Below are 25,670 nucleotides of genomic sequence, written 5' to 3' on the forward strand. Positions count from 1 at the left end.
GACTGGACTTACTAGTTCCTGAAATGAGACCTATGCTAAAAGTGACCACAGGACTTGACCATCTAAGAGTAGCTGTCCTAGAGGAATTGTGAGCCTTGCCAGAGATCTCATCTCTGGGGACAGAGAAACAGCCACGAAAGTGGGTTTGTGAGATTGCCCTACCCAGTCCCTCTAGTTGGATGCAACAATCTCTGTTTCATTCTAATATAACCATGGTGTGTAGATATTATCCCAACCTACCAGTGGTGATGGAAGGAAGATTCAGGAGTTTGGGCAAATTGCCCTGGGTCTCAGGTTGGTAAATCTCAGAACCAGGTCTCAGCCCCGGGGTGTAGGACTCCATGTTCCATTTTTGGCTCTCTACGCTGCAAGGCATTTTCAACTTTACTTCCAGACTTTGCATGTCTTGCTTGTAGGTCCCTGGTTCTGAACTGGCCTTCTCACTATTGATAAGCCAAGTCATCGTTAACCAAAAACAGAGAAGAAATGGTAATACGTGCAGGTTAACAGAAGGGAGGGGCCATAATAGATCATTCAGGTGAGAACAGTGAGTTAAGAGAAGGGAAGTGCAGGTGGGGATGTGATAACTGGCTACCGCAGCAACAAAGGCTTGTCAACAGGGGCCGAGAGGGGAAGGGAGCAGAACGGGGACAGGAGGAGCTTTGCCCACTGTCCCTAGTGCCCCCTCACGCTTGTTCTTAACTGCAGAGTCTGTAGCTCAGGTGGCCATGAGAGCCCTGGAGACCCTCTTGGCACCCCTTTGACAAGGCTGCCTTAAATGAACTCTATTCCTTGGGAGGGGAAGGGAAAGCTTACGGGTGTAAGAGGGAGAGTCATTTTCACAGGAGACTTTTCCCCAAAGCATCGTAACTGAAATGAAGCTTGTCAACCCCCTCTGGTAACTAGATGGCAAGAAGCACTTACAGACAAGGCTCTTTTAAAAACTCTCCCCTATGAAGACACGTGGAAAAGAGAATTAATAGAGAGACTATTAAAAGTTAAGCTTTAGTCTGGAACAAATGCATCAGCACTGTAAGTTACTGGTAGCGGTGATGTTAAGAGAAGCTATAATGTGGTGCTTGAAAAGTTCACAGAGAAAACATTCTGCAGAGCAATCAGGAGCAGAGACTTTGAAATGCTCGAGGTTGTGTTTATCTACCACAGGGACTCAATCACGGTTATGCGAAAATCTAATAGGGTTTTCATTTCTGGCTGGCTGTTTGTTTGTCAGGTATATTGCTATAAAACTCTCCAAGTCGAAATAAAAGATGGAAAGAAATAATTAGAAAATAAACAGCAAAAAAATACATATAGAAAACTTACTAGGTGTCAAGCACCACTCCACATATATGTGATCGCAACAACCGTCTGAGGCAGGTTACTACCCCACTCAGGGTGGGAAGCTGAGGCTGGAGGGCTTTGCAGGCTCGTCCATGCTCTGCAGCCTGACCGTGCTCTGAACGGCTGGTGGTGTGACGCCTCTAGTTTGGCACTTTCCCCCTCCTCCCTGTCTTCGTATCACTTGCCAGCAGTGGCTGCTGGGCTGTTCTCAGCTCCTCCCTAGGAAGAGTGTAAGATCCTGAGGTCTCCTCCTGCTCTGGTGGCTGTCATTTAAACATCTTCATTTCATCATCTACGAAATGAAGACAGTTGTTTGTTCTAGGTGCTGTTGACGGGCCCTGCTAGCTCTATCACTGCAGGAATCCCAAAGTCCTTTGATTATCTTCAAAATGTCAACTGCTTGGAAGGTTATGGAAGTGCTAGGCATTAAAAAAAAGGTCAGGAAAAGCACATGTCAAATTTAAAGGAACATCAGGCTAGAGACGCTTAGACTGCCATCCTCTACCATGTCCCTAAGCAGTGGGGAAATGAAACCAGAACCTATCTGTCAGTTATGATAAACAATAAGTTTTTAAACCATTTCATTTTATGTTCCAAACCATTATAGACCACGTAGATGCTCATATTCCAGAGGTGACTAGAGGTATGAATGCCAGTGCTGGAAAGAGCTGTACCTTTTGAAGGTGTCCAGTTAGTTATTCAGGGCAGAGGGATTCCCAAAGTCAATCTGCCATCAGTAACTCATTCCTTAATCATGACTTCGGGAAGATAAAGTGGCAAGGCACACAAACCTGAATGATACAGCAGTCTTTCGCAGTAATCCAAATCCTCTGGCCACATGAATTTTAAATGACATATATGGATAGCCTGCCTCATTCATTCTTTCAGTAAATTACTATTGAGCACCTTCTCCATGCCAGGCACCAGGCTAGGAGCTGGGGACACACCAGTGAACAGGGCAGTCTCTACTCTCATGGAACTTATTTAATTAATAATACAATTAGTATTTAATTATAATTGTGATAAGTGCCGCAAAGGAGAAGCATAAGATGAAAGAGAACATATACTAGGGTGACCCAAGTTAGTCTGAAAGGTTAGAGAATGCTTCCTGGAGAAAGTGATGTTTAAGGGGGAGATCTTAAGGGTGAGGAGGCCTTAGCTAAGTGAGAGAGGGATGGAGGGTAGAGCCGGTGGTGCAGAAGGACTGCAAGCGCTAAGTAAGGCCTGGGGGTGGGCGGAGCAAGGGTACTGGAAACCCTGAAGGCAGGCCCTTGTGACTGGCATGGAGTGGGAGTGGCAGGAGATGAGACTGCCTATGTGCACCACAGTGAAACTCTGTAAGCCCCCTGGAGTCCACGAAGCATAGAAAGGCAGTCCGTCATTTCTCAAACATGGTGGCCGATAATGTGGGCTCAGGCTTCAGGAAGCACTCTCCCGTATTTCACAGACCAGATAAGGAATTCTTATCATCCTTCTCCAGATGCCCAGATTGTCCCAAGTATCTAATTACAGCAAGACAAACCAGCCTGGCCACCACACTGAATTAAACAGGCAGGAGTTGTAAATAATAACACATCTCCACCATCATACAGCAGAATCATCTGACCCCAACTGGAGAATTAAGCAATCATAAAATATCAGAGCCACCTATTGCCACAGCCAGCCTCCGGCCCCAATCTCAGAAAGGTAAAACGAGTGGGGCAGGTACGTGTAGGTCTACATCAATAAAACCCCAAACGCTCCACCTCGAAGACTTAAGCTTCTCTCAACCTTTGTCCCCTTTGTAATCAATCAAAACAGACTCATCCTCACCTAGAAAAATAGTGCTCCAACAAACTGTCCCTGTTGCATTCAGCAGATTGCTGGTCTTCAGAACTCCCAAGTGCTTTACAAACAATAATTGAGCCTCTTCCATACCCCAGTTAGAAGGCATATTTTCACCCTGTAGCTGAGGAAAGAAGTTGAGTTAAAAGACAAGTACAATGTCAAATGTCCAGTGGGGGAGGGAGGGCTGCTGAAGTAATTGCAACATTGGGAACCTCATTCACTCCTGGGGCTCCTCATAAACCCAACCAGAATCATGGCTGGCACTGAGCATTCTGGGTTTTTAATACTAGCGCTTACTTGAGGCTCGCTTCCTTTCCTCCTCCATTAGTCATTCGGAAAACTTGTAGAGACTGCATGCTAAGGATCCAACTAGAATGTTCTTATGTCTGATTCACACTGGATACCCCTTAGAGCTGGAGTCTTTTACTGAGACAGCCTTTTAATATGAAGAGACAATGATGTGATTCCAAGACTGTAACCCTGCTTCTTCTCTCTACCCGCACTGCGCCGATCTCCTTCCAATAGCCCACTGTTAAGATAGCACACATTTGAAAATAAAGGACACACACGTTTTCTCAAAAAGTATTTTGGCATTCCTTCAAATTTATCATTTCTGACAAAATCAACTCACTGAGAATGATCCATTAGGTATCACTCCAACACCCACATTCTAGTCTCTGTTGAATCAAGAGTCTAGCCCTGTGTGGTGTTACTGGACTTGTCACTTTGTGATGGTTACCCTAACCCTAAATAGGTACCAATATATGAGTGGCAGTATGGAAAAGTGGTTAAGAACAGATACTGGAGTCAGGCTTCCCAGTCTCCACTGTTTACTAGCTGTGTGATGGGCAAGTGTCTTAACTTCTCTAAGCCTCAGTTTACTTGCGTATAAAATGAGGATAGCAGGGTTGTGCTGAGGAGAAATGGGACAATACATACAAAGCGTGTAACCCACAGAAAACCCTCAATAAATGGTAACTGTGATTATTGTTCCCCTAGGAGATACTGCCTTTGGAGGGGATGTCCTCCACTTGTAAAACAGGCAGCAGGGGGTCCTGGAGCAAATACCCTGTGTTCCCACTTCCTAGAGTCACCAACAAGTAATAGCTCTGTCCCAGGAAGATCATTTACATTCGGGCATCAGAGAGAACTTTGTTGTGGCATGTTTTTTTCTAAGACAAAATTAAGAGCCTTGAAATGAGACAAAGGAAAAACGAGTACCAGAATTGCAAAGTTAACATTTTTATTGAACTGAAATTGGTGTAGAACAATAGGGGCCACCACAGCTGCTGAGCTCAGTTAACTGAAAAGTCTCTGTGACATTTTACCTTGCTAACATGGTTTGGGTAGAACAACTGAGAAGCAGCATAGATATATACGTATATATTTTTAACACTTCAAAATATTTTGAAATGAGTCTCATAGCCTTGTTCAGTTGTCAGGTTACAAAGAACATTGATAACATCTTCTGTTGCCTTCATTTAGTCGTGTCAGTTAATATCTTTTCCCAAAAGATTCCTCTCAAAGCTGGCTATAATTTTTCCCCATCTGGTATAGAATAAAAGGATTTAGTAACACTTAGGAAGTAATAAACAGTAAGAACTTTAAAAGTAGTAAAGGCAAAAACCACTCATATGTGACTCAACACTCACACGGCTGGAAAGACAAGGAACTGGCTGAAGAGTTTCAGCCAAGTTCCAGAAACAAAGGACGCACTAGTGGAAGGGGTAAGGCAACCAAGCAGAGTGTCGGAACTGATGGACCATTTGTGTCTAAACCTCATCTCAACACCTTGCTTCAAACATGAAAATATGCATTTGTTTTACAGAATAAGGTGAAATATTTTAAGGGAAAAGAAAACTATTAAGGTTAAAAGATCAATCAGAGATGAAGGAAAATTAATACTGGATTTTTATAATCAATGCATGGAGCTATGATATCAACTGACCACACCAATTACTTTTGTGAGAGCAAGTACTGAACATCTATCACTACTTACAGTTGAAAGTTAACCCCTCTAAAGTATTCCAGGGGAAATAAATAACCAACGAGATAGGAAGTGAAGTCCTCACATAAAACAAAACCACATCTAGTTAATGTTATTTTGGGTTTGTATTAAATCAGCTGCTCGCTCATTCTGGAGTTAATTTATGGTTGTTGGTAAAAATCATCAAGAGTGCTTCAAATTACTTAAGATGAAATGTGATGAGCAAATAATAACACAACTCATTGTCTCATCTTGACAATGCTATTTTACACTTACTACTTCTCTCAAAAAAACCCCCAAAAAACAAAAAACTAAATAAATTCTACCAGAGTAACTGATACTAAGTGGCCACCCATTCCTGCAGCAATTATTGGAGAGAATCTAAAAATCTTGCAGTAGGAGATGAAGAATGATTATAAATATCTTAATAGGCTCACGCCCATCTTTAAAAGAGATGCAGCCTTAGGTAATAGCAGAGGCAGAGATTCACAACTCTCAAATTTGCAACTGATGATAGATACACATTTTGCAAGGATCTGCCCAATGTACACGACAAACATCTAAATTAAGGCTTTTATAGGTAGGTGGTCGAGTCTACGGGTGTGCAATGCTGGATTTTCATGAAGCATCTCCAGCTTCCATTATTACCCAATTTGTAAACCAGAAGATGTGCTGATGTAGATGGGTAGGAGCTCCAAGGGCTAACAATTAGCCAACTGGAAGGTTTGCCTTGTTTGTAAACAAGTTCTAAAATAAGCGTTAGCAGTGAAACAACTGAGAGGGTGCCACAAATGATGTAGAGAGGAAAAGTGAGTTGCACCTGCTGACAGGGAGGGGCTTAAAAACCAAAGCCAATAGCCGAACCTCTTCAGTTCAAGACTCTGAGATTTAGAGACCTAAAGGTTTATTGTTACTTCCAAGCCAATTGTTCTCACACTTTAGCTTGCAAAATCACTTGGAGGATACTTATGAAAATGGGGCTATGTGGGCCCTATCCCCAGAGATTCTAATTTGGGTGATGCAAGTGGTCCAAGCACCTTGCTTTTGAGAACCACCACTCATAGCAAGTAGCAGCACACTATCTTTGATTAAAAGGCCATGATGTCTAAGAAATGACACCGATGAGGTCATTACCTACAGACAAATCCCTCAGGAGACTCTACCATATGATATGAGGACCAAATTTATCCCCAATTAAGTTTCCTTTACTGCTTTTTTTTTTTCCAACGGAAAGTTTGATATCAGTGAACGCTTAGTAATGATTGTACCAATTCTGAGGTAAAAGGAAGAGCACCAGGGATCTCAATGCTAAAAGAAAATCGAATTCCCCAGGAGGTCCATGCTACGTAGAAATCAAATTGCTGTGGTAATGTTAGAGTTATAGTGCACAGGGTCTTGTTTCAGTCTTTGTAAAGTATACTTTTGTATACTTTTACTATATTACCTACTCTTTCCTGTTAATGTTTTAGAAGAACTCCGAAGAGTAAGTTTCATCTACACGCTCTCTCAGGTTTTCTGGACACCAACATTTTCTGGTTTACAGTGATACACAACAAAGTTATTTATTTTTTTATTGTTTTGGATGCTGGAGACAAACATCTTTATTAAAGATACCACCAAAATTTTGGCAAACATTTCAAAACATATTTGTAAACATAATGCTTCCCTTTTAAACTGGCAGCACTTTGAAAAACAATACGATAAGACAACACAACTTGAATCAACATTAGTTCAAAATCCTTATATTTTTGACCACATAACTTATGTTCCCACATGATAAAACAAATGATAGTTTAAATCAACGTCAACAGATAAACTCCATGAAATGAAAGTTTATGCTGTTTGATGAATCACAGTATGTTATGGTTAAATATATCCACTCTTTTTTATATTCCTGGCACCCAGGATGAAAAAAAAAATCTTTAAATATATATTTCATGTAGGTAATAGCTTCTTTGCATATCTCTCTTCAAAAAATACTTTATGGCAGTATATAAATAGGTTACCTACACGTTTAATTTTATAATTTTGCCCCAAACTATAGATCTGTTTCATTTTCATAACATATCAATTTTGCCCAACATTAATAAAGTTGACAAACTGTTGAAATGGAAATGCTTTTGTCTTCCACGATAGAAGTAGCAATTTGATAGGAAAAAAAAACCTACAGTAACACTCATCAGTTGTTTCACCTGAGCGTTTGGCCTACTGAGAGTAGCAGCTTTTTTCCTTCACGCACGCTCACATCCACACCACCTCTGCACACATACAGGTCGAGCACACGCTTTCAGACGCTGGTAGGCCACAATGTGCTTCCCATTGCTCGAATCAAGTGGGAAGCAGTGTAGCTAATGATTAACCACACTAGGTACACAACTAGCAAACACCTTAAGGCAACCATTGCAATGGGGGGTTAATTTGCAGGGCAGATTTACTGTTCTAGATCAAGTCAGACTATATATACACATGTGTATATAGATCTATACACATACACACCTTTCTATTTCTTAACCCTCCAAAACAATGTTTTAAGTTTTTTTGTATTTTGTGCAAATTTCTAAATGTTCTACCATTTAAGGCAAAGAGTTCATATTAAGAAAGGTCAGAAAATAGGCTTATGTTTATCCAAAAGCATTTCACCTTGTACATTACTGTTTTTTTTAAACACACATAACTTTGAAGTGTGGACACTAGATCCCCAATATCTAAAAAAAATCATTTCTAATGACAAACACAGTTTTTTAAGGAAAAAAATTGATTTGAAGTACAGACACTGGATCCCCAATATCTACAAAAAAAATTATTTCTATTGACAAACACAAGTCTTAAGTAGGAAAAAAGGACCAGAAAAAAGCAGCTTCAAAAATGCAAGGAAACAAAGTAAAATGCGGCGGGGGGCGGGGGGGGAAGGTAACTCAAGTTTACTAATACTGAAACTTCCAACAGGCAAAGTTTCATTTTTTAGAATTTGAGAGCAATTCATTTGGAATTTTAAATAAATAAGCTTAAGTTTATTCACATCTTCTGGTCCAAGCAGAGCTCTAGTGCCATGACTCTGCTTGCTGTTGGTCAAATTCACCTATTAGTCTTTTGATGTGAGCCAGCTTGTTATGAAGATACTCGCATCTGTATTTTTCTTCATGGTAATTGGGACTAGACTGTGGATGAAAAAAAGAGTGAGGAGTAAGACTGTGGAATTCATAACACTTCTCAACTAAAGGTCAGAAAACTAACAGTGATAATACCTACCTGTTTTATCTTCTGATATTCTTGTAAGACTTCTTCATGAACACTCTAGAAAATTAATAATTAGAAATCAGAAGGGAACTTTTTTCTTTGCAATGTAAACAGATAACACACAATTGGCAAGGGTGTGGGAAATATTAATGATGGAACTGTAGATTGGTACAGTCTTTAAGGAGGGCAATTTGGCAACTGCCGTTAAAGTGGCAAATGCAAAACTGACTCAGCACTTATACTTTTCTTTCAGATTTAATTGTGAAATGACACATGTACAGGGTTACTCACTGTAGCACTGTTTGTAAAGCAAAAGAAAGTAAACAAAATCTAAATGTCCATTAATCCATACAAAGGAGTACTAAGAGGCCATTAAAAAAGGGGAAAGTGCTTTATGTGCTTAAATAAAAAAATTCTCTAAGATATACATTGTCTAGTGAAAAAAGCAAAGTACAGAACAATGTATAAGTTTGGTATCATTTGTGTATAAGGGAGAAATAGAATATTATATCCTAGGAATTTTTAATGAAATCTGATAAATAATGTATCATACCTTAACTTACTGGAACGTAAGACAATGGTGGATCTTATAAATGATGACATCTTAGATTCAATTACATATGGTATATTTGTGAATTTGCTTGTGTATATATATCTTATAGTCAAACAGACCTCTGAAAGAATACGATGGAAACCAGTAATACTGATTGCCTCTCGGGAGGAAAATTGGGTGGTAGGGGAAGAGAGCTAACCCTTATGTACTACATAACCTGTACTATGGATCTAAGCAGTTTCCAAATGCTAACAGTTATTCTGCACAACTCTATAATCACCTCACTTTATGGATGGGGATTTTGAGAATTTTCAGTCAAGTTAAGTAGCCTGCCCAAGGTCACACAAGTAGAGCTGGGAATCAAATCCAAGCAGTCTGGCTTCGGAGCCTGCTCCCAACCACTAAGCAATTCTCAGAATTACATTTTAGTTTAAATATAATCATGGTATACAGGTAAATAACTATATAGAAAAAAATAAACCCAAAACCATATCACTGACCTCTTGCACTGCCAACCACTCACTCCTCTGGCAAAGTTTTCTATAACTCTAGGCAGCTTGTTTAAAAGATTAAGGCCCACTAATAGAAGACATAATGAATCTCTAGGGCACGGATGCTCCCAGGCTGTTTCCCCATTGTGGGAAAACCCACCCCATTTTCTCATGTAGGTTCCTGTCAGAACAACAGTGGGCTAGGAAGGAGGCACCATTTGCGGCTGTGAAGTGTGACAAAGTTATCTGTCATACACAAGGAGGGAAACATCCAATTATATCAATCCTTTGGCTAAGAACTCTAAGAACAATCAGTAGGCAGGTCAGGCTTCTACTGCTCTTTGTCAGCTGTAGTAATATTACCACTTAATGTAGGCAAGTGAAAAGAGATTAATACCTGTTAACAAATGGCAGTCTCGGGAAGCTGGAAGCACCATGCTTTTCTTCACTTAAACCCCAAGCCTGAGTGGTATTAAGCCCCCTTTATATTCTATGCCAGACTGAGGTTTAAAAAAATTTTTTTAAAAAATTTACTCGAAATAGTAATTTTGGGAAGTAGCACCAGATGTAAGAGCTATAGTCTAAGTTGAGTTGGCAATGCGGTCAAATATTTTGATGCCAAACCTTGCTTTTTGTTTTTCCTATTTTGTTGTCTGTATTTTTCTCAATACACTATATATTATATTACAGTAAGTATGTAAGTATATATTATACATTTTATACATATCATATTGTATGAAAATATCGTTTTTTCACTGGAGGACATATAGGCTCATCATGTTTACTTATTTTCAGGAACTATTTCCAGTATTTATTTTCCTAGCTCATTTTAAATGAAGGCCAGAAGCTGCAGAGAGGCTGGTCTGAGAGAGGACTTGCTCTGAAGGCTAGGAGGGTGGCTCAGGATGGGAAGGGCAGAGAAAGAAAGAAGGTAAAATACAGAAGTCAGTCCATCTAGGAACAAATGTGTTTACCTGATACTCTTTTGAGCCTGGAGAAAGGCGCTTTCGCTGTGCATCCAGTTTGATAAATCTTCTAGCCACCATCTCCATCCTGGCATGCAAGGCCCTATACTCATCGTACTCAGCATTGAAGTCATCCTTGTAATTCTGGCGTTGCTCATAGGAGACAATAGCAATATATTTTCTAATAAAAAAGACAAACGATAAATGGAGAGGAGCTACAGAATAAACATGATGCAGAAGCCTGAGATTTAAACCAAATATTTAGAAACTATATCTATGCGTGTTTCCCTAGACTGAATGCCGCTCTGCCACTGCTTGCTGCCTTGTCACTCCTTCAAAGACCTTCCTGGTAAAATTATCCCACAGGAGAGTTTAAGAACTTCAGTGAAGAAGAATAAATGTGAAAAAAACCATGGTGGAAATGGAATTAAAGTGCAACTAGAAGACAACACTTACACACATGTAGCTTCCTAAACCTTTCTCTACCCCAAATAATTTACTACCATGCTAGCGGCAGAGGCCAACCCATCTGTTACGAGTCACATGGGGACAGAAGGATTGGAGGGGTAATGTGAAACCGGGAGAATGTCACAGTCACTAAGTGCTGAAGTCAAAGCTCTTTGTAGACCTGCTGCTTTGTTTTATCATTTTTTAAAAATGAGAGACCAGAAAAAATAAAAAAGGGGAAAAAAAGGTATATTTCTCTAGTTCTTTTCAAACACTTAATGTCATACTCTGTGTAACAGAAAGCCAGTTTTATAGTATTAGTTTATTTTCTTAATAAAAAGGCCACAAATGTTTTACTTCAGGGTGTGAGTATCTCTCGGGACCTAGTGAATGAAGGCCACCTTCCCAGAGTGTCAGTTTATTCAGTGGTGGTAAGTCAAAACAGCATTTTAATATCAAAGTTAATATTATTTGTTTGTGGCTCTGGGCCTGGGTCTTTTTGTACTCTGTGCTCCTGTCATGGAATGCAAAATTCCCTTCACTTTTTGAGATAAAAATGGAGATTTCAAAGCAATTTCAGGCAGGTGGCAGGAGCTTCAGGGTGCTCCAGTGGGTATACACATACTCTTCATTGTGGAAAACTTTGGGAGTTCAGTCCTCTCCAAAATGGTTTTAGACATTCTTACCAGTTTTATTTAAAATGCAGTAGCACAGATGCCTAGTTGGAAATGTGAGAAAAGTGATGCAGTGAGCAACCTTAATGTCCTCATTAATATTTTTATTCATGCTGAGTTAGACAGTGTGGAGGTTTAATTTTCTAAGTGTAACTGAGACAGTGGTAGTATGCTGATTTAAAGCTGCCCTGCTAGTGTCCTTGCTATAAAAGGAAAACCACCAGCCAAGCAGTGAAACAGGCCTCTCTAGACACGGGCTGTCCTGACTGCAGACCAGAGAGAGCCCGGGGTGGGGGGTGGGGGGGGCGGAGAAAGAGGTTCCTGGGGATAAGCATACATAGCAAAATGGCTAAACTGATCGTGAAACTCAGGTTCAATTTGTTATATAAAATATTTATCCCACTTTCTCAAAATCACACCTGAGGCCATACCCTCCATATTTTATTTAATAATTCTCTCAGGGAAAAGTACCAAACTGGCCAACAGTTGTGTTGCTGTTATAGAAGATTATTTGGTTATACTGGCATTTGAATGAAAAGCATGTCACTATTTTTAATAAAAATTGTTATGGTTCTACAGCTGGCTCTTAATGTAGTGATAGAATAAAATGTTAAATACTTTGGATAATTCACAACCACAAGTAACAGAAGTATTCTTATTATATAAAAATTAGGAATACTGTGGTTAAGTATGAATTATTCAGAGGTTGATCATTAAAGGTTTTATAGTATGTCCTTTTGGTTTTCTTAAGAAACAAGTTTAAGTTCTGTATTTTTAGTGATTTTTCTGAAAATTCATGCTTTCTCATCATTTTAAGAAAATTTGCAATGTTTATATAAGATAGCTTTTGTTAAAATAAATTGCTCTTAAGCAAACAATCACATAGGTTATGTACTTTCATGATTTTAAAAGAGCTAGAAAATGACAAACATACAGAAATGCACTGAGGCAGATGCAGCAACCATCCGTAGATCAGTACGTTAAAAACAAGTTATTAAATAAAGAATTAACTGCTTAAGTTGACAAAACACGGCAACACTGAATCCGTGGGGGGAAGGTTAGAATCATTTTTCAGTCTCCCCACATGATTTTGTCCTATGTAACAAGTATACAGCACTATTACAAAAAAGAGAAATTCAAATTCCGTCATAAGAGAATGAGAGCACAGTACTGCAGCTGTTATTTGAGGGGGCCAACTTTCACAAGACTTTTAAGGAAACGCATTTGGAGAGGTGAATGCCCACGTCAGTGGAGCCAGGCACTGTCCCCCATCCAGCCCTTCCGGGGCCAACGTAGTGGCAGCAGCTTTTCCAAGCTCCCCGACAGAACTCTAAAACCATACACCACCTCAGATGAGAGCGTACTCAGCATGGTTTCTTGGGTTCCTTTTAGTTAAGAGATGATAACCAGCATTACGGTTTCATGCTATATCATTCCCCAATAAGTATAGCTTTCACCACTACTGTTAAGCAAAAGTAACACACTTTTAGTATAAAATGTTCTCTACTCTGGAAATGAACGAAATGAACATTTCATGGGACATGGAGTGCTAAACTTCATAGTTTAACTTTGTCCACCATGAGATGCTACTGATAGAGAAAAAAATGTTCATACAGCCCAGATTCCATTTCCAGTCTACATTTAAGCTATTTGTATATTTGTTCATTTTCAAAGCTATTGGTAGGCAAATCTGTTTGCTCTTTCACTCTCCATTTTTCCAGGCTTTTGCAACTTAATTATTTTCTTCTTACAGAAGCCTCTGAGTCTGTAAAAAAGCTAGAATTATGTGTCCAAGTTATAATTTCTGTGATAACCAGTTACAAAAAAGTCCCCAGCTTAGCACTGAGCAACTTGTTGTCATAACAAGAAAAATACTATAACCGGTATTAAAGTGAAATGATCAAATTTTACTGCTCCTCTTAAAGTTAATTCGATGGCAAAGCTTTATTTAAATAAAAATCCATCTGTCTCTACTTGTGTTAACTGCAGAGGTTTAAGTACTTTATCACTAATAAACTGTCCCTTTGGGGGGCCCAAGTGAATGACTGTGCATTGATAAACTGTTTGACTTTGAAGAGTCAGATCCCTGAAATCTTCCATAATCAAACGCTTGGCCTGGCCCCGGAACAAAGGACAGGCTTCTCTATACTTAAAGACCACCGAGCGGAGCTCACAGCAGGGAAAGGCACAACCTGCTCAAGCCAACACGGGTGGACTGGGGACGAGCAGGCTTAATGGCAGCCTTTCAGTTGCAGGGGTGGCTCCAGGACTCTATTTCTGGAACTTCCTACTTTTCTGATTTGCAAATTATGAGAAAAGAATTTGCAAACTTTCTAAAATTAAATAGTTCTCTCCCATCAGCAGACATCTGAACTTACATCAAATAATCTGGGAGTTCAACTGTTGAAGAAGCTTCCGTGGAGGCAGTGCAATCCTCTTTAACTCCTACAGAGAAAAAAAATTCAAGCGTTCACCAAAGGGTATGGTTACAAAATGCCTATAATTCTAAAATAGATCAGAAACATCTGGAACACTTTTCCTCAAATTCTATTCTTCCATCTCAATAAGCAATAGTGAGCAAGGAATACAATTGAACAAGAACAATAGAGGCCCTATGACCAGCGCCAGCAGAACCGACGCCAGGCATTGAAAGCACCCTGGCTACTGCAGTGTCTGCACAATAAAGGAATTCCATCTTAACCCAAGGTCAATCTTCTATTCTTTCAACAACAGTTGTGGCATCTGCCCAGCAATTCAAAGATTGTGGTGGCAGATGCAGCCAGACAACGGGAGATACAAACTTTACATCAACATCTACTTTTCATAGGATTCAAACAAGGCAGATAAGATAGTGAAGTCAGGTAGCAGACTATTTCGATGGCTGTATTTTTACTGCTATTCTTTTTGTATGAAGACAGTGGAATTGGGCAGGAAGTTTTCCTATCAGTTTAAAGTAATTTAAAATAAGTTATTAGTGAACACCAATTTTTACTCCTCTAATCTCTAACCCTCATAATACTGCACAGATTTGTTTTTAAGAGGACAAAATAAAGTGCCAGTTGCTCAGGACTGCACTGTGATAGTGTATAAAACCCCTCAGTATTCCATTTGTTCGAAGGTACCATTTTCCAGAGGGTATGTTTAGACTTTTTTATGAGGTTAATTTTTTATCATTCAAAGTAGAATTAAATTAATAACTCGAACCCAAACCCTGCCTGCTAGCAAAACATACATGTTCAATATAAAACAAGTGAGAATTTAATAATTTCTTGGTTTAATATTTTAAAGGACAAAGCGCACTAAACAAATTATGCAGACTCTGTGGGCTTATTTTGTGTGCGTGCGTGTGCGTGCGTGCGTGTGTGTGCGTGTGTGTGTGTATTTGATTCAGGCTTAGGTAAAAGCTTGTTTTTACAACAGCCTGAGCCTTAAAGGAAAAGGCATCAAGTGCACATCACCTGGCTTCTCCTTTGCCACAGACACCAGATAAATTGCAGTAGAGCAGAGGATGTAGGTCTGAATCTATCCTCAGTTTGTGATAATCTCGATTGGCTTTGAAAGGTACTACATCCTCAGCGAAGGATTCAGAGACTAGGCCTGCTTCTCTCGGTTTCCAGCTCTGAGAAAACTCGAACTCTGCTATAGTGCTCAACATTCTGGGATCCAGTCTCTGACTCAGGATTACCATCTGATGGTGGGAAGTGTGGAGAGTGGGGCATACCCAGGAATCTGGCTTACTAACTCTGAACATGAAGTTTTAGTATCTCTTTTTCTCTTCCTGATCTGGCAAATTCAAGTACGATAGTGTTTGAGGGAAAAAGCTTACACCTACCTCTTGGGCCACTATATACTACCATTCTGATCTACATATTTCAACAGATATGCTTTGACAAGCAATATCCTCAATCCAGGTCAATAAAGGTACTGCATCATACTATTCCATAATCAAAGCTTCTCTCCTATGGTAAAAATGGTCAGTTAAATCTAAGGATTACAGACTTTCAGTACTGTGGGCAAATTACAGAAAGATAAAATTCCTTAAAGTCTAATCATTAAGGTACTTTTTCTGAAGTTGTATTTTCCTGGGAAATTTTACCTTAGTTATGCTGGGTTTAAAATGGGCAGCAGTCCTAAATGATGGTTTTGAATCTTCTGTATGTTGGTATGCAAGACATTAAGTTCTATATATATAAAATAAGAGAAATCTAATTGTGTCATTAGGTTTTAAAGATCACTACCCTCAGGTAAGCAGTCTTTCTACTGATTAGCTTTTCTTTAGAGGTAAAGCATTATTTTAGGCTTCTTTGGGTCTCTAGATATTTGGCTTTGAAAGCTTCCAAAAGCTTGAAATGGTTAAATTTATTAATAATGGTTGATGTTTGCTAACTAAAACAGTGTTCTCAAAATTGAAAAAAAAAAAAAAAACCCAAGATCGATCAAGCTAATCACCAACAGCCTTGCAGAAGACAAATTGCTTTCACTCTGAATGAAGATGATGTTATGGATCTGCATATATAATTTTACCTCGCCTGTTTTATAAAGAATTTGACATTTCCCCTGTGCTATTATTAATTAAAGCAGGGTTGACCCTGCTTCTTGGTAAAGAAGGACCTGAGTACTTTTATTGCTAATTGTGTGTCTGGTTAAATCAGTTCAAGAATGGCATATAATAGGTCATGTTGAGGTTGCACAATACTGTGACAGCTCTGGAAAAGCACAACAAAGTTCACCTTCTAAAAGGGGGTCTTTGGAGGATGACAGGGTCATTTTCAAATGTCACCATCTTAAGAAACATAGAAACTATGTTTAATAGTTGGCTAAAAAGAGACAGAAAATGACTGCTGTAAAATGTAAGAAAAAAATTTGCTCAAAAGGACAATACTAAGATTAATAACTAAACGGAAGGTCATTTGATAAAAAAGCATTACTAATTATAAGCAGCATAATCTCATACTCAGGATAGTCTGCTCTTCCCATTCATTTAACCCATGTAGTTGGTTTTTACAAATGCAAAATACCTTCATTGGAATCCGGACTGGAGTTGTTCAGCTTGGCAATTTCCTCTTCTCTTTTAAGGTCCTCTTCCTTTTCCTCAATCATCTCAATGTCGTGCTTTTTTATTTGGTCCTTTTCCTTGTGTCTTTTAGACTTCTTCTTGGACTTTTTGTGAGACGAATGGTTTTCTTCCATAAGCTTTGGACATTTTAGTAGAACTGAACCAGGTGGTAAGGTTTCCAGAGAAGTCCTAGAGGTATATTTGTCTTGCTGGTCCTCATAGATACTACCGTTTTGACTAAAACTGTCAACAGGTAGGTCTTGAGTCCCCCGGCCTTCTGGAGTGCTAGGGGAATTGGAGTGAGAATTTACAGTCTGAGGAGGATTGGAGACAGGCAGGTGGGTTGAAGGCAGCGGTGGAGGCGTGGGGATGGCAGCGGCTGCAGGGGGCAGCGGGGGGCCTGCAGCAGATTTTTCACTGGTGGGATTCAAATGACCATTTAATGTTGGCGGCACTCTATTTGTCAGGTGAGATATTCGAGCTTTTTTATTCATTAAAGGATCAATGAAATCTGAATCTAAAAGCCGTTTCTGGGGTGGGGGGGGAACAGGGAAAACAGATGAGCCAGTTTGCACTAAAATTCAATACATGTGTCACTCGTTACTAGAAGAACAACTGAGTAATTTTATTCATACTTAAATTTATAACCAGTTTAAATTCATTACCAGCACTGTGTTAACCATCCTCCAAGCTTAAGCACAAACAATCTACAATAAATTTTCATGTCTAATGTAAAAAAGCAGAATCTGGCAAATATGTTTCTTGAAGTACTTATACTTTCTGATCATACAGCTCCACCCTAAGTTCCTTGAGACACTAGGCCAATTTATGTGGATTATACCACTCAGGAGTATATTAAATAGAGGTGGCCTCCTTCCTCTGCTGGCCACAGCTGACCTAGTTATATTCAGTGAGAGGAAGAAGCAATTTTTAACATTATTGGTTGTCAGAACCAACAAGGGTTAAGTACAGGGCAATAAGCCTACACTTACTTGATCTCTTTGAACGTGCTAACATGCTCCAGTTATACATATTTTGGCTGTCTTAAGATGGCAACAACCAGCACATTCAGAATAATTTCTCTACATATCTCTATCATTGCTGAAATGCCATCCAATTTTTTCTCCCTTAAATATATCTTTTCACTGAATTGGAAGATAAGTCTGAATAACTAGTCCATAAAAATTATATGGAGTTACTATTTCAAAAAATTTCAAAAATCATGCTAATATTAGCCCAATCCAGCAACAACAATAACAGTATTTAAAATAAAAAGGAAAGTCAGATATTTGAAAAGTACAAAGCATACATCCAATGTAATACTGTGGCTAAAACTTCAGCTTGAAAGAAAATAATAGTTAATCATCACATTAATTTATTCTGTGTTGAATTTAGGGCCACTGATCTCACACCTAGTACATAATTAGATCAGAGTATAAGTAGCTTTATAGTAGTTGGCATTTGAGGCTTCTGTAGACAACATACATGCAAGGAAAGAATTGCTTTTATTTTGTTCCTCCTCTGTTCCTCACAACAGGTTTCTAACATTTTCTGACACGTGAACAGCCTTTTGCCCAGGGCACGCTTACTGTTCTCAACACATCTGTCCTGTCTCCCTAAGCCTTGGGAGGGGGGTCCAGAGAAAGGAGCACTCTGTCAACAGCACTGGGGTAGAGCGGTTTGTCTCACTGCCAGTCTCAAAGACCTGAGAGAGTTCAAGGCTGTCTGAGAACCAGGTGGGCTTGACCTCTTATGTCGCCCAGGATCTCCCCATCTTTTTCCAACTGAATCTTTGGGGGGAAACTCTAAGCTGGAATGGAGTCGCACTGGAATATTCTGATTGGGATCTAATCAAAAAGTACTTTAAGAAAACATATGGAAATAGCAGAGTTTTTATTTGCTTATTTTAAAAACATTTTTCCCCAAGAACGTGCTTCAGATAAATTTAAATATCTTCTATTTTCTATATAATCTAAGACTGGATATGGGACTGGATAAGTTAGTGATCAAATGGAAAAGTAGATTATCTTACAACAAAACGTGAACTTCAAGGATTGAAAATCAGAGTAGACATTAAGTACCTTGACTTAATGTAGTGTTATATGGTGAAAAAGAGTTCTGGGCTGGGAGCTGGGACCTGAATTCTAGAGTAAGCTCTGCCGTGAACTTTGGGTAGGGAAGCTGTGCGGCTTTTCTGGGTCTCATTTCTCTCACGTATAAATCAGAAAACCTGAACAAGGTGTCCCCTAAAGTCCATTTCAGGGCTATGATTATATAATTTTATGCAATACCTGAGGAGAAGATGCAGCGTCTCTACTAGAACATATAGGAGATTCTGAACGGCTGGTGCTGGCAGCATTCTGAGATGGATTTAGTTTTCTGGAAAGGACACACATGTTCCAGTTAGGGGGACAATTTTCAAATGTTCATGATAGAAAGCCTACCCTTGCTTCGTTTTTCCCATCTCAATACTAAAATAACAATGACTATAATAATTACTTATTTGCATAATTTTTAAAGGAAAAAAAAATAAGAACGTACCTTGAGAGCACTGACTCTAATGACCGTCTGTCTATTTCATTATATCCAGGCCAATCTCTTTGGAGCTCTTTAAAAACATAATCCTTTAAGGTGTATGAGAGGTCCTTAGGATTCAGATTGGCTACCTGGTACATGGTGTGAAAAGAGAGCATTAGTTCTTTTTGCTATTTCTTAACCTAAAACAGGCAACCTTTTGGATTTATACTGAAAATAACTATATCAAATGGCTCCAAGGGACTGCTAGCTTTGCATATGCCAGATCTCAATAAATGCTTTTTGACTTCATTTGGGGAATTAAATAAAACTTTATATACATAGTTAAATATTTTTTTCCTGGATGGCCACTGCATTTGTTAAATAGTAATCCTACATTATGCAAAAAGTGGAGGAAGATTTTTTCTTTTAATCATTTTTTTTTCTAGTCAAAGGAATCCAAAACAGTTTTCTTAACATCTTCATTATTTATTTCTGGCTATTAATTCCATTACTTTTGAGTTACAAGTCCTTGATCACTTGTATTAAGTAGAAACCAAACAGTGCCCATATGTTGGTTTACAAACTTTCCTATCCAGTAATCAACAGAAATTATCTCCATAAACAGTATCAATTCTGATAATCTTGTCTGTCATCTTCTTGGCTTGCTAAGCTTGCTCGTTATAGCTGCCAGTTCTCCTGAAGAACCACTCTTTCAAAGTCCTTGAAATTCCCCCAAACCAATAAACGGAAACAGAAACGAAAATAACCCCCACATTACTGTTATTATTTGCAAGTGTAATCTTTTCTTATCCCTTAACTACGGTTCTTTGTGTATCCAGGCTCAGGCTCCATTAACAACATGAATGTATGGATTCAGGGGCCGAACCACGAGTCATTTTCAATGCTGGCAGAAAGATATTCTTTTCATTCCCTACTGGAATGGTCTTTTTTAATAACTTCAGTTCTTTCTGTGTCTTCTAAAAGTACTGTAAAATATAATATGATAGTTTATGCTTTTCCCACAGCTCAGCTGAATACTAACATTAATGTTGATATACAGTAGAAAATGATAGGTTTATCTTAAAATTCAAATTTGCAAATAAATTAACATGAGATACAACCAGATTTCTCGAAGTGGAATAAATACAACCAGCTTACGATCTATATTCTGCTAGCTCCTAAGTTATAACTCTAGCTTCAACTGTCCTCTGGACACCAGACTCTTATATATATATAACTACCTACTGAATATCCATCTTCATTTGGATATGTCTAATAGACATCGTCCAAATAGTATGTATGTAAGACAGGATTCCTGATTCCTCTGCGTACTCTTGTTCCTTTTCCATCCCTCCCCATCTCAGTCAATGGCTCAATATCCATTCAGTTGCTCCATTTAGTTGGTCTGGGGCGAAATCCAGGAACTGGCATTTTAAAAAAGTTCTCTAAGGGATTCTAATATGGAGCTAGGATGAGACTATGCTCTAGATTCTATCAAATAAACAATAGTAATGATACTCATATCCCACTTGCTCAGGAATTAAGTATACCTACATTTAAAAATTATTTCTATACACATATTCATGATCACATGACTACTGACATACATCAGTAGCAGCCTCTGGGTGAACTGCCTCTGCCATCATTTTGCCCTCTCATCCTCTAACCTAGGAGGTAATTTACAACCTTTCTGGAGATTCAGTCACCAAATATTTTGACTTATAACCTGAACCTCCCCCCTTCCCCAAATAAAAAACTGAACACACACACACACACCTATACCCTCCTCCTCATTCATTCTTTCATCCTGTCTCTTGAGCTCTTAAAACTGCTATGTGACACATGGGTTTAAATTAAGTGTTTCCAAATAGTGCTCAAATGACTTAATAAGATCCCTGAAATTGCCAAAGATACCTTGGGGATTGGTTAACCCAGAACTGGAGATTATGGTTTTACTCTTTCATGACATTTGGTATCATGTCTTGAATATAAGAGAAAACAGATGAAAAGGACTTAAAAATGTTATTCTTTGAATAATACATGAAAACCTGCAGGTTTATTTTATTTTATTTTTTAATGACAAAATTTAAGAACAACTTTGGAAATGTTACTGCTTTAGAAAAAAATAAAGAAAGCAGACTTCCATTTCTGGTGGACTTGAATACTAATCAACATTTATGACACAAAGTCGTTCTAAAAAATACAGGAAGCTACAGTCTGATGAACTGTTGATTTTAACAAAATTACTTACTTTTATACTTAAGCTTGTGATTATACGGTAACTGATCAGTGCTAATACTTTACATATTCATATCCTTTAATGAAGACAGGTGACTGATTTCAGCATACCCAATGGTTGAAAAAGGCAGAGTATTACAGGCGAAAACAGCATGCAGGGCAAGACACATCCAAAACTATTTAGCAGGTAAAAATAGTCTAGCTTATACCGACCAAAGACTGATAAAAACACATTGTATAATTTCACCTACATAAACCAATAAAAATTATGGCAATAGTTTAGCGGATTCAAGACTAAAAGCAGATAACCAAAACTTCATTTACTTTTTTTTAATGGAATTTCAGGGCAAAGTTTGTTTAACCCAAATGAAGATAATGACTCGAAACTTGATAATTCAGAAGGCTCTAACTTATAAAACCTAGTATAAATGTCTACATTTCAATTAGTTTTTAATTAAATGTTTAAGTCAGGATGATTTAACTTAATATTCATATACCATTGATCAAAACGATCCTGAAATTTCTCTACCTCAGTAATAATGATAACAACAATAACGGCAACAAGCCTTCTTAAATGAACTCCCCAACAAGAAGGTAAGCAGAAGGAACTCTCTCCAGCCGTCCTCACCTGTTGCAGAATTGCTCCGAGGGAGTTCTTGTCTTTCTGATTGACACCGTCTTTCTGCAGTCGAGCTAGCAGCTCAGGTTTCTTATAGGCCTTCAGTGCCAGTAAGTGAATCACCCTGTCCCGATATGGCCGCTGGGAAACACTGCTGCTGCTATGTGTCTTTCGAATGGTATTTGCAGGGTTCATGGGCGTTGATCTTTTCCTCTCAGGCACTGCATCTGAAACAGCTTGAGGTGCTTTCCGAATTTGCACTCTTTTCCCTAAAGTCCAGTAGAAATGACATTGTTACACATTTGCGGGTGATAATATAGTGAGCATCTCAATTTCCACAACTCTGATTTAGGTACCTCTTCATTCTGGAAGGAATAAAGACTTCATATTTCAGTTTTCACTTTAAAAAGATATGCAAACAGAAAGCATTCTGAATAAATGGCCTAAAATGTAGATTCAGAACTTTCTGACAGAAGCACTTATTGGAATAAATATGTATTATAAAACTATTTTGGCCACTTAGCTATACACATGGATAATAATTAGCGACACACACCATAGCAACACACTGGAAATTTTAAGGTTGTAGGCATTTGATGTTAAGTGGAAATAAAGTAATCTCCATACTCACCTGTGCTACTTACAGAACTTAAACCTACATATTGTATGTCATTTCGTTGGCAGATAGGGATACAACGAATATGTGAAATGTGAAAAATACCTGTCTATCTCACTAAGGACACACTGTTGGCTGAGCTCAGTCATTAGCTTAATTTCACAGATTCAGAAGCCACAAAGAGGAGAGTCAGGCATAATTTGGGGTCAACATTCACCAGGGCATTCATGAGTGATATTCCTTTTCAACAGATATAACATACTCTAGGAGTCAAAAAGCAAAAACAAAACCAATCAACCAACCAACCAACCACACAGTCTAAGAGGGCCAGACAAGCAGATCTCTCCTCTGTGGTGCTGAGACTACAAGGTGAGTTAGAGGAATGGAAAGTGCTAAAAGCAGGCATTCACACCATTTCTGCACAGGCCAGTGCCATTCACATAATTAACACACTTTCTGCTCAAACTTAACAATGACAAGTGTTTGGCAAGTGGCTATTTCTAGAAAATACTGTGGGCTGTAGTGACCTGAATACTATATGGATGTGTGAAGCCAACAGTACATGGCTGGTCACTGACAATACCTGGTAACCATTCCTTGCTGAAGAAAGAGAGATTAGAATGAAACTGTATTAGACCCTCGCTTTATGATTTCTGAGGTGAAATCTCATACATCACTACTAAAGCTTCCAACTCTATGCCCATTGGTTAAAGAGGGGGAAGAATTGGTAATGACATACAAGGTGGAACAACTGCATTAGGGACAATACTAGCAATTAGAAACAATGGATAAGTAAAAGCAGTCTCTAAAGCGCTGTTGGCTTGGGTGAAAACAGCTTAATGGGGCAGGAGCTTTACTGAATAGTAGTTCTGTCCATGCTGGGTTCCCAAGGCCTGGCCAGAGGGGCTGTTTGTTTGATACAATCCTACCTAAAGGAGAGAGAAAGGTCTCACTGGCTCTTATATTTCTTTACTATCTGGACGTAACCAATTGTAAATATCAGATCAAAATACTGCACAACAAAGGAACTCAACATTAAAGGGTCACTGCCCAGTGGTAAGAAAAGCTATTAAATTAAGGTACAATTAGAGATTTGGAGATAGATTTAGATCTGTTTTCTGTATTTTTCTTAATTCAGAGATAGTTAGATCAATGTCAGATGTGCAGGGAACTAATATCTACCTTGCACCAATTATGGGATGGGGGAGGGACACCGTGCTAAGAGCTTTACACATATAAAGTCTCATAAAGTAACCTGATGAGGTAGGCCTTGGTCCTATTTCACAGATGAGAAAACTGAGGATTTCAATGGGATAAGCTCAAATAGTAGAGTGCTGACTTAGCATTTGGAAGGTTCTGCGATTAATACCCAAGTTTTCCTACTTGTACTTCTTTGTTGGAAAGGTTTTATGAACAAATGCCTAATGTCTGCCCTTGCTTCATGTTAGGCTGCAAGCTTCCTGTAGGCAGTGCTATGGCTGCTTTGTCTATCAGCAGACCTAGATTTTGATGACTTGCAAAGTGAAATGACCAGCAAAGTGTCAAAGTGAATGACAGCAAGTGAACAAGCAGACAGCAGAGGAGCAGAATCAAGGTGGCCTGTGCTGTATTTTTGCACATTACCAGGCTGCCAGAGCCTGAAGACACAATGAAATTTCTAAAGTGGCAATTGCAAACCTTCCAACCCACCACTTCTCAGTTGCAATAGTGTTAGCAAACAGTACTACTTCCTTGAAATTTCAATAGGAATTTTTGGAAAGAAAGAATAGAGTTAGGTCAGACAAGTTTAGGAAACGCTATCAATTCCACACTCCCCTCCCTCTTGAAACCTGTTTAACTTCTACTTCCCCAAACCAAGCTGACTATGGATCCCTCTCCCACACTCGTCTCTAGGGAGCGGGATGAGCAGAGAATGGTTTTTAACTAAACTCACATACACCATGACTGGTCATTTAGAATGAATTCAGGCCAGCAAGGAAGGCAAATACAAATAAAAACAAAACCAGGACTATCACTGTGTTGCAGGCTGCCCTACCTCTTCTGTAGGTCTCACCAACCTCTGGTCCACAGTCTCAGGAAAGCCCCTAGGTCTCCTGAGTTTACCCCACCCTCCCAAAGTAGACATAGGGCTACCAAATAAGGGAGGTTCACTTTGCCCTTAAAAGGGGTCAAAGTATGATGGCTAACAAGAAATTAGAATCTGGACAGGGATGTGACAGCATTGGAGTCTCACCTGGGGCCTAATGCTAGGCTATCATTGGTCCATGAATCTCCTACCCACAAAACACTCGCTTCACCTTTACCTCATTTTAAACAGCAAGTTGTAGGGTAACCCATTTCTTTCAAATGATGAAAGAAGAATCCAGCCACACTGGGCCACAGAGTTTTGCACAAAGATCACTTGCTCCCTGCCTCCCCATCAATTTGTGCCTATTCAACCAGGAAGGAGTCCTCTGATTTAAGGTAAGAAAGGCTATAAATGAAGAAAACATTAGTACTCTAAGCAGTTACAGAATTGAGATGCTAAAGCAAAAAAAAGAGCAGGAAAATGTGGTTCAAAGTGGGCAGAAGAAAGGTTTTATTTTTATTTTTTACATTTGCCTCAGAAAAGTCCTTTTAATAAAGCCTGTGGGAGAACCTAATTCTCTTCCCAGACCCAACTGCTAATCAATTCCCTGGGCTCCTTATATAAACAGCAGCAGCGGGTGGGACAGAGTTGGGTAATCTGGGACTACATCTGAACCGTTTTGTTTCATAACAAGGAGTCCACTGCTAGCTTCTCCATTTAATATGAGATGGTAAAAGTACTTAGCCCTCCGTCTAATGACTCTGAGTAAACAATCTGAAAGGAAGTTGTTAAAACAGACAATCAGAAAGAGAGCAGGGACGGCAACCGTCTTCTGCAGTTGTTTTTCTGTTCTGTGGAACCTAACTAAAAACCCTGGCAACACTGACCCAAGGTTTTAAAAACACTGGCAGGACCTTGACAGTGGTGTGACTCTGTCATGGTTAAATACATAATCCACTGCAATGAAATCCATCTCCACTACTTAGCATTTGAGATCACTTCTTCAAAAGGTTTACTATCAAAACATATATAAA

General features: G+C 39.0%; 1 protein-coding gene across 1 annotated transcript in view; it reads right to left on the reverse strand.

The window, feature by feature from the left end:
• ELL2 (elongation factor for RNA polymerase II 2) overlaps positions 1-25,670 on the reverse strand; it is a 94,155-nt gene that overhangs the window by 14,044 nt on the left and 54,441 nt on the right. Inside the window, exons 5-13 of the mRNA XM_033853046.2 lie at positions 21,962-22,221; positions 19,120-19,244; positions 18,870-18,957; positions 16,541-17,108; positions 13,901-13,967; positions 10,411-10,582; positions 8,405-8,449; positions 3,466-8,313; positions 3,154-3,289 (exon numbers count right to left, since the gene is read on the reverse strand). Coding sequence (XP_033708937.1) covers positions 8,197-8,313; positions 8,405-8,449; positions 10,411-10,582; positions 13,901-13,967; positions 16,541-17,108; positions 18,870-18,957; positions 19,120-19,244; positions 21,962-22,221 — 1,442 coding nt within the window. The 3' untranslated portion in view covers positions 3,154-3,289; positions 3,466-8,196. The remainder of the gene's footprint in view (positions 1-3,153; positions 3,290-3,465; positions 8,314-8,404; positions 8,450-10,410; positions 10,583-13,900; positions 13,968-16,540; positions 17,109-18,869; positions 18,958-19,119; positions 19,245-21,961; positions 22,222-25,670) is intronic.

The sequence above is a fragment of the Tursiops truncatus genome, chromosome 3, assembly GCF_011762595.2.
Source record: "Tursiops truncatus isolate mTurTru1 chromosome 3, mTurTru1.mat.Y, whole genome shotgun sequence".
Taxonomy (NCBI): Eukaryota; Metazoa; Chordata; class Mammalia; order Artiodactyla; family Delphinidae; genus Tursiops; species Tursiops truncatus.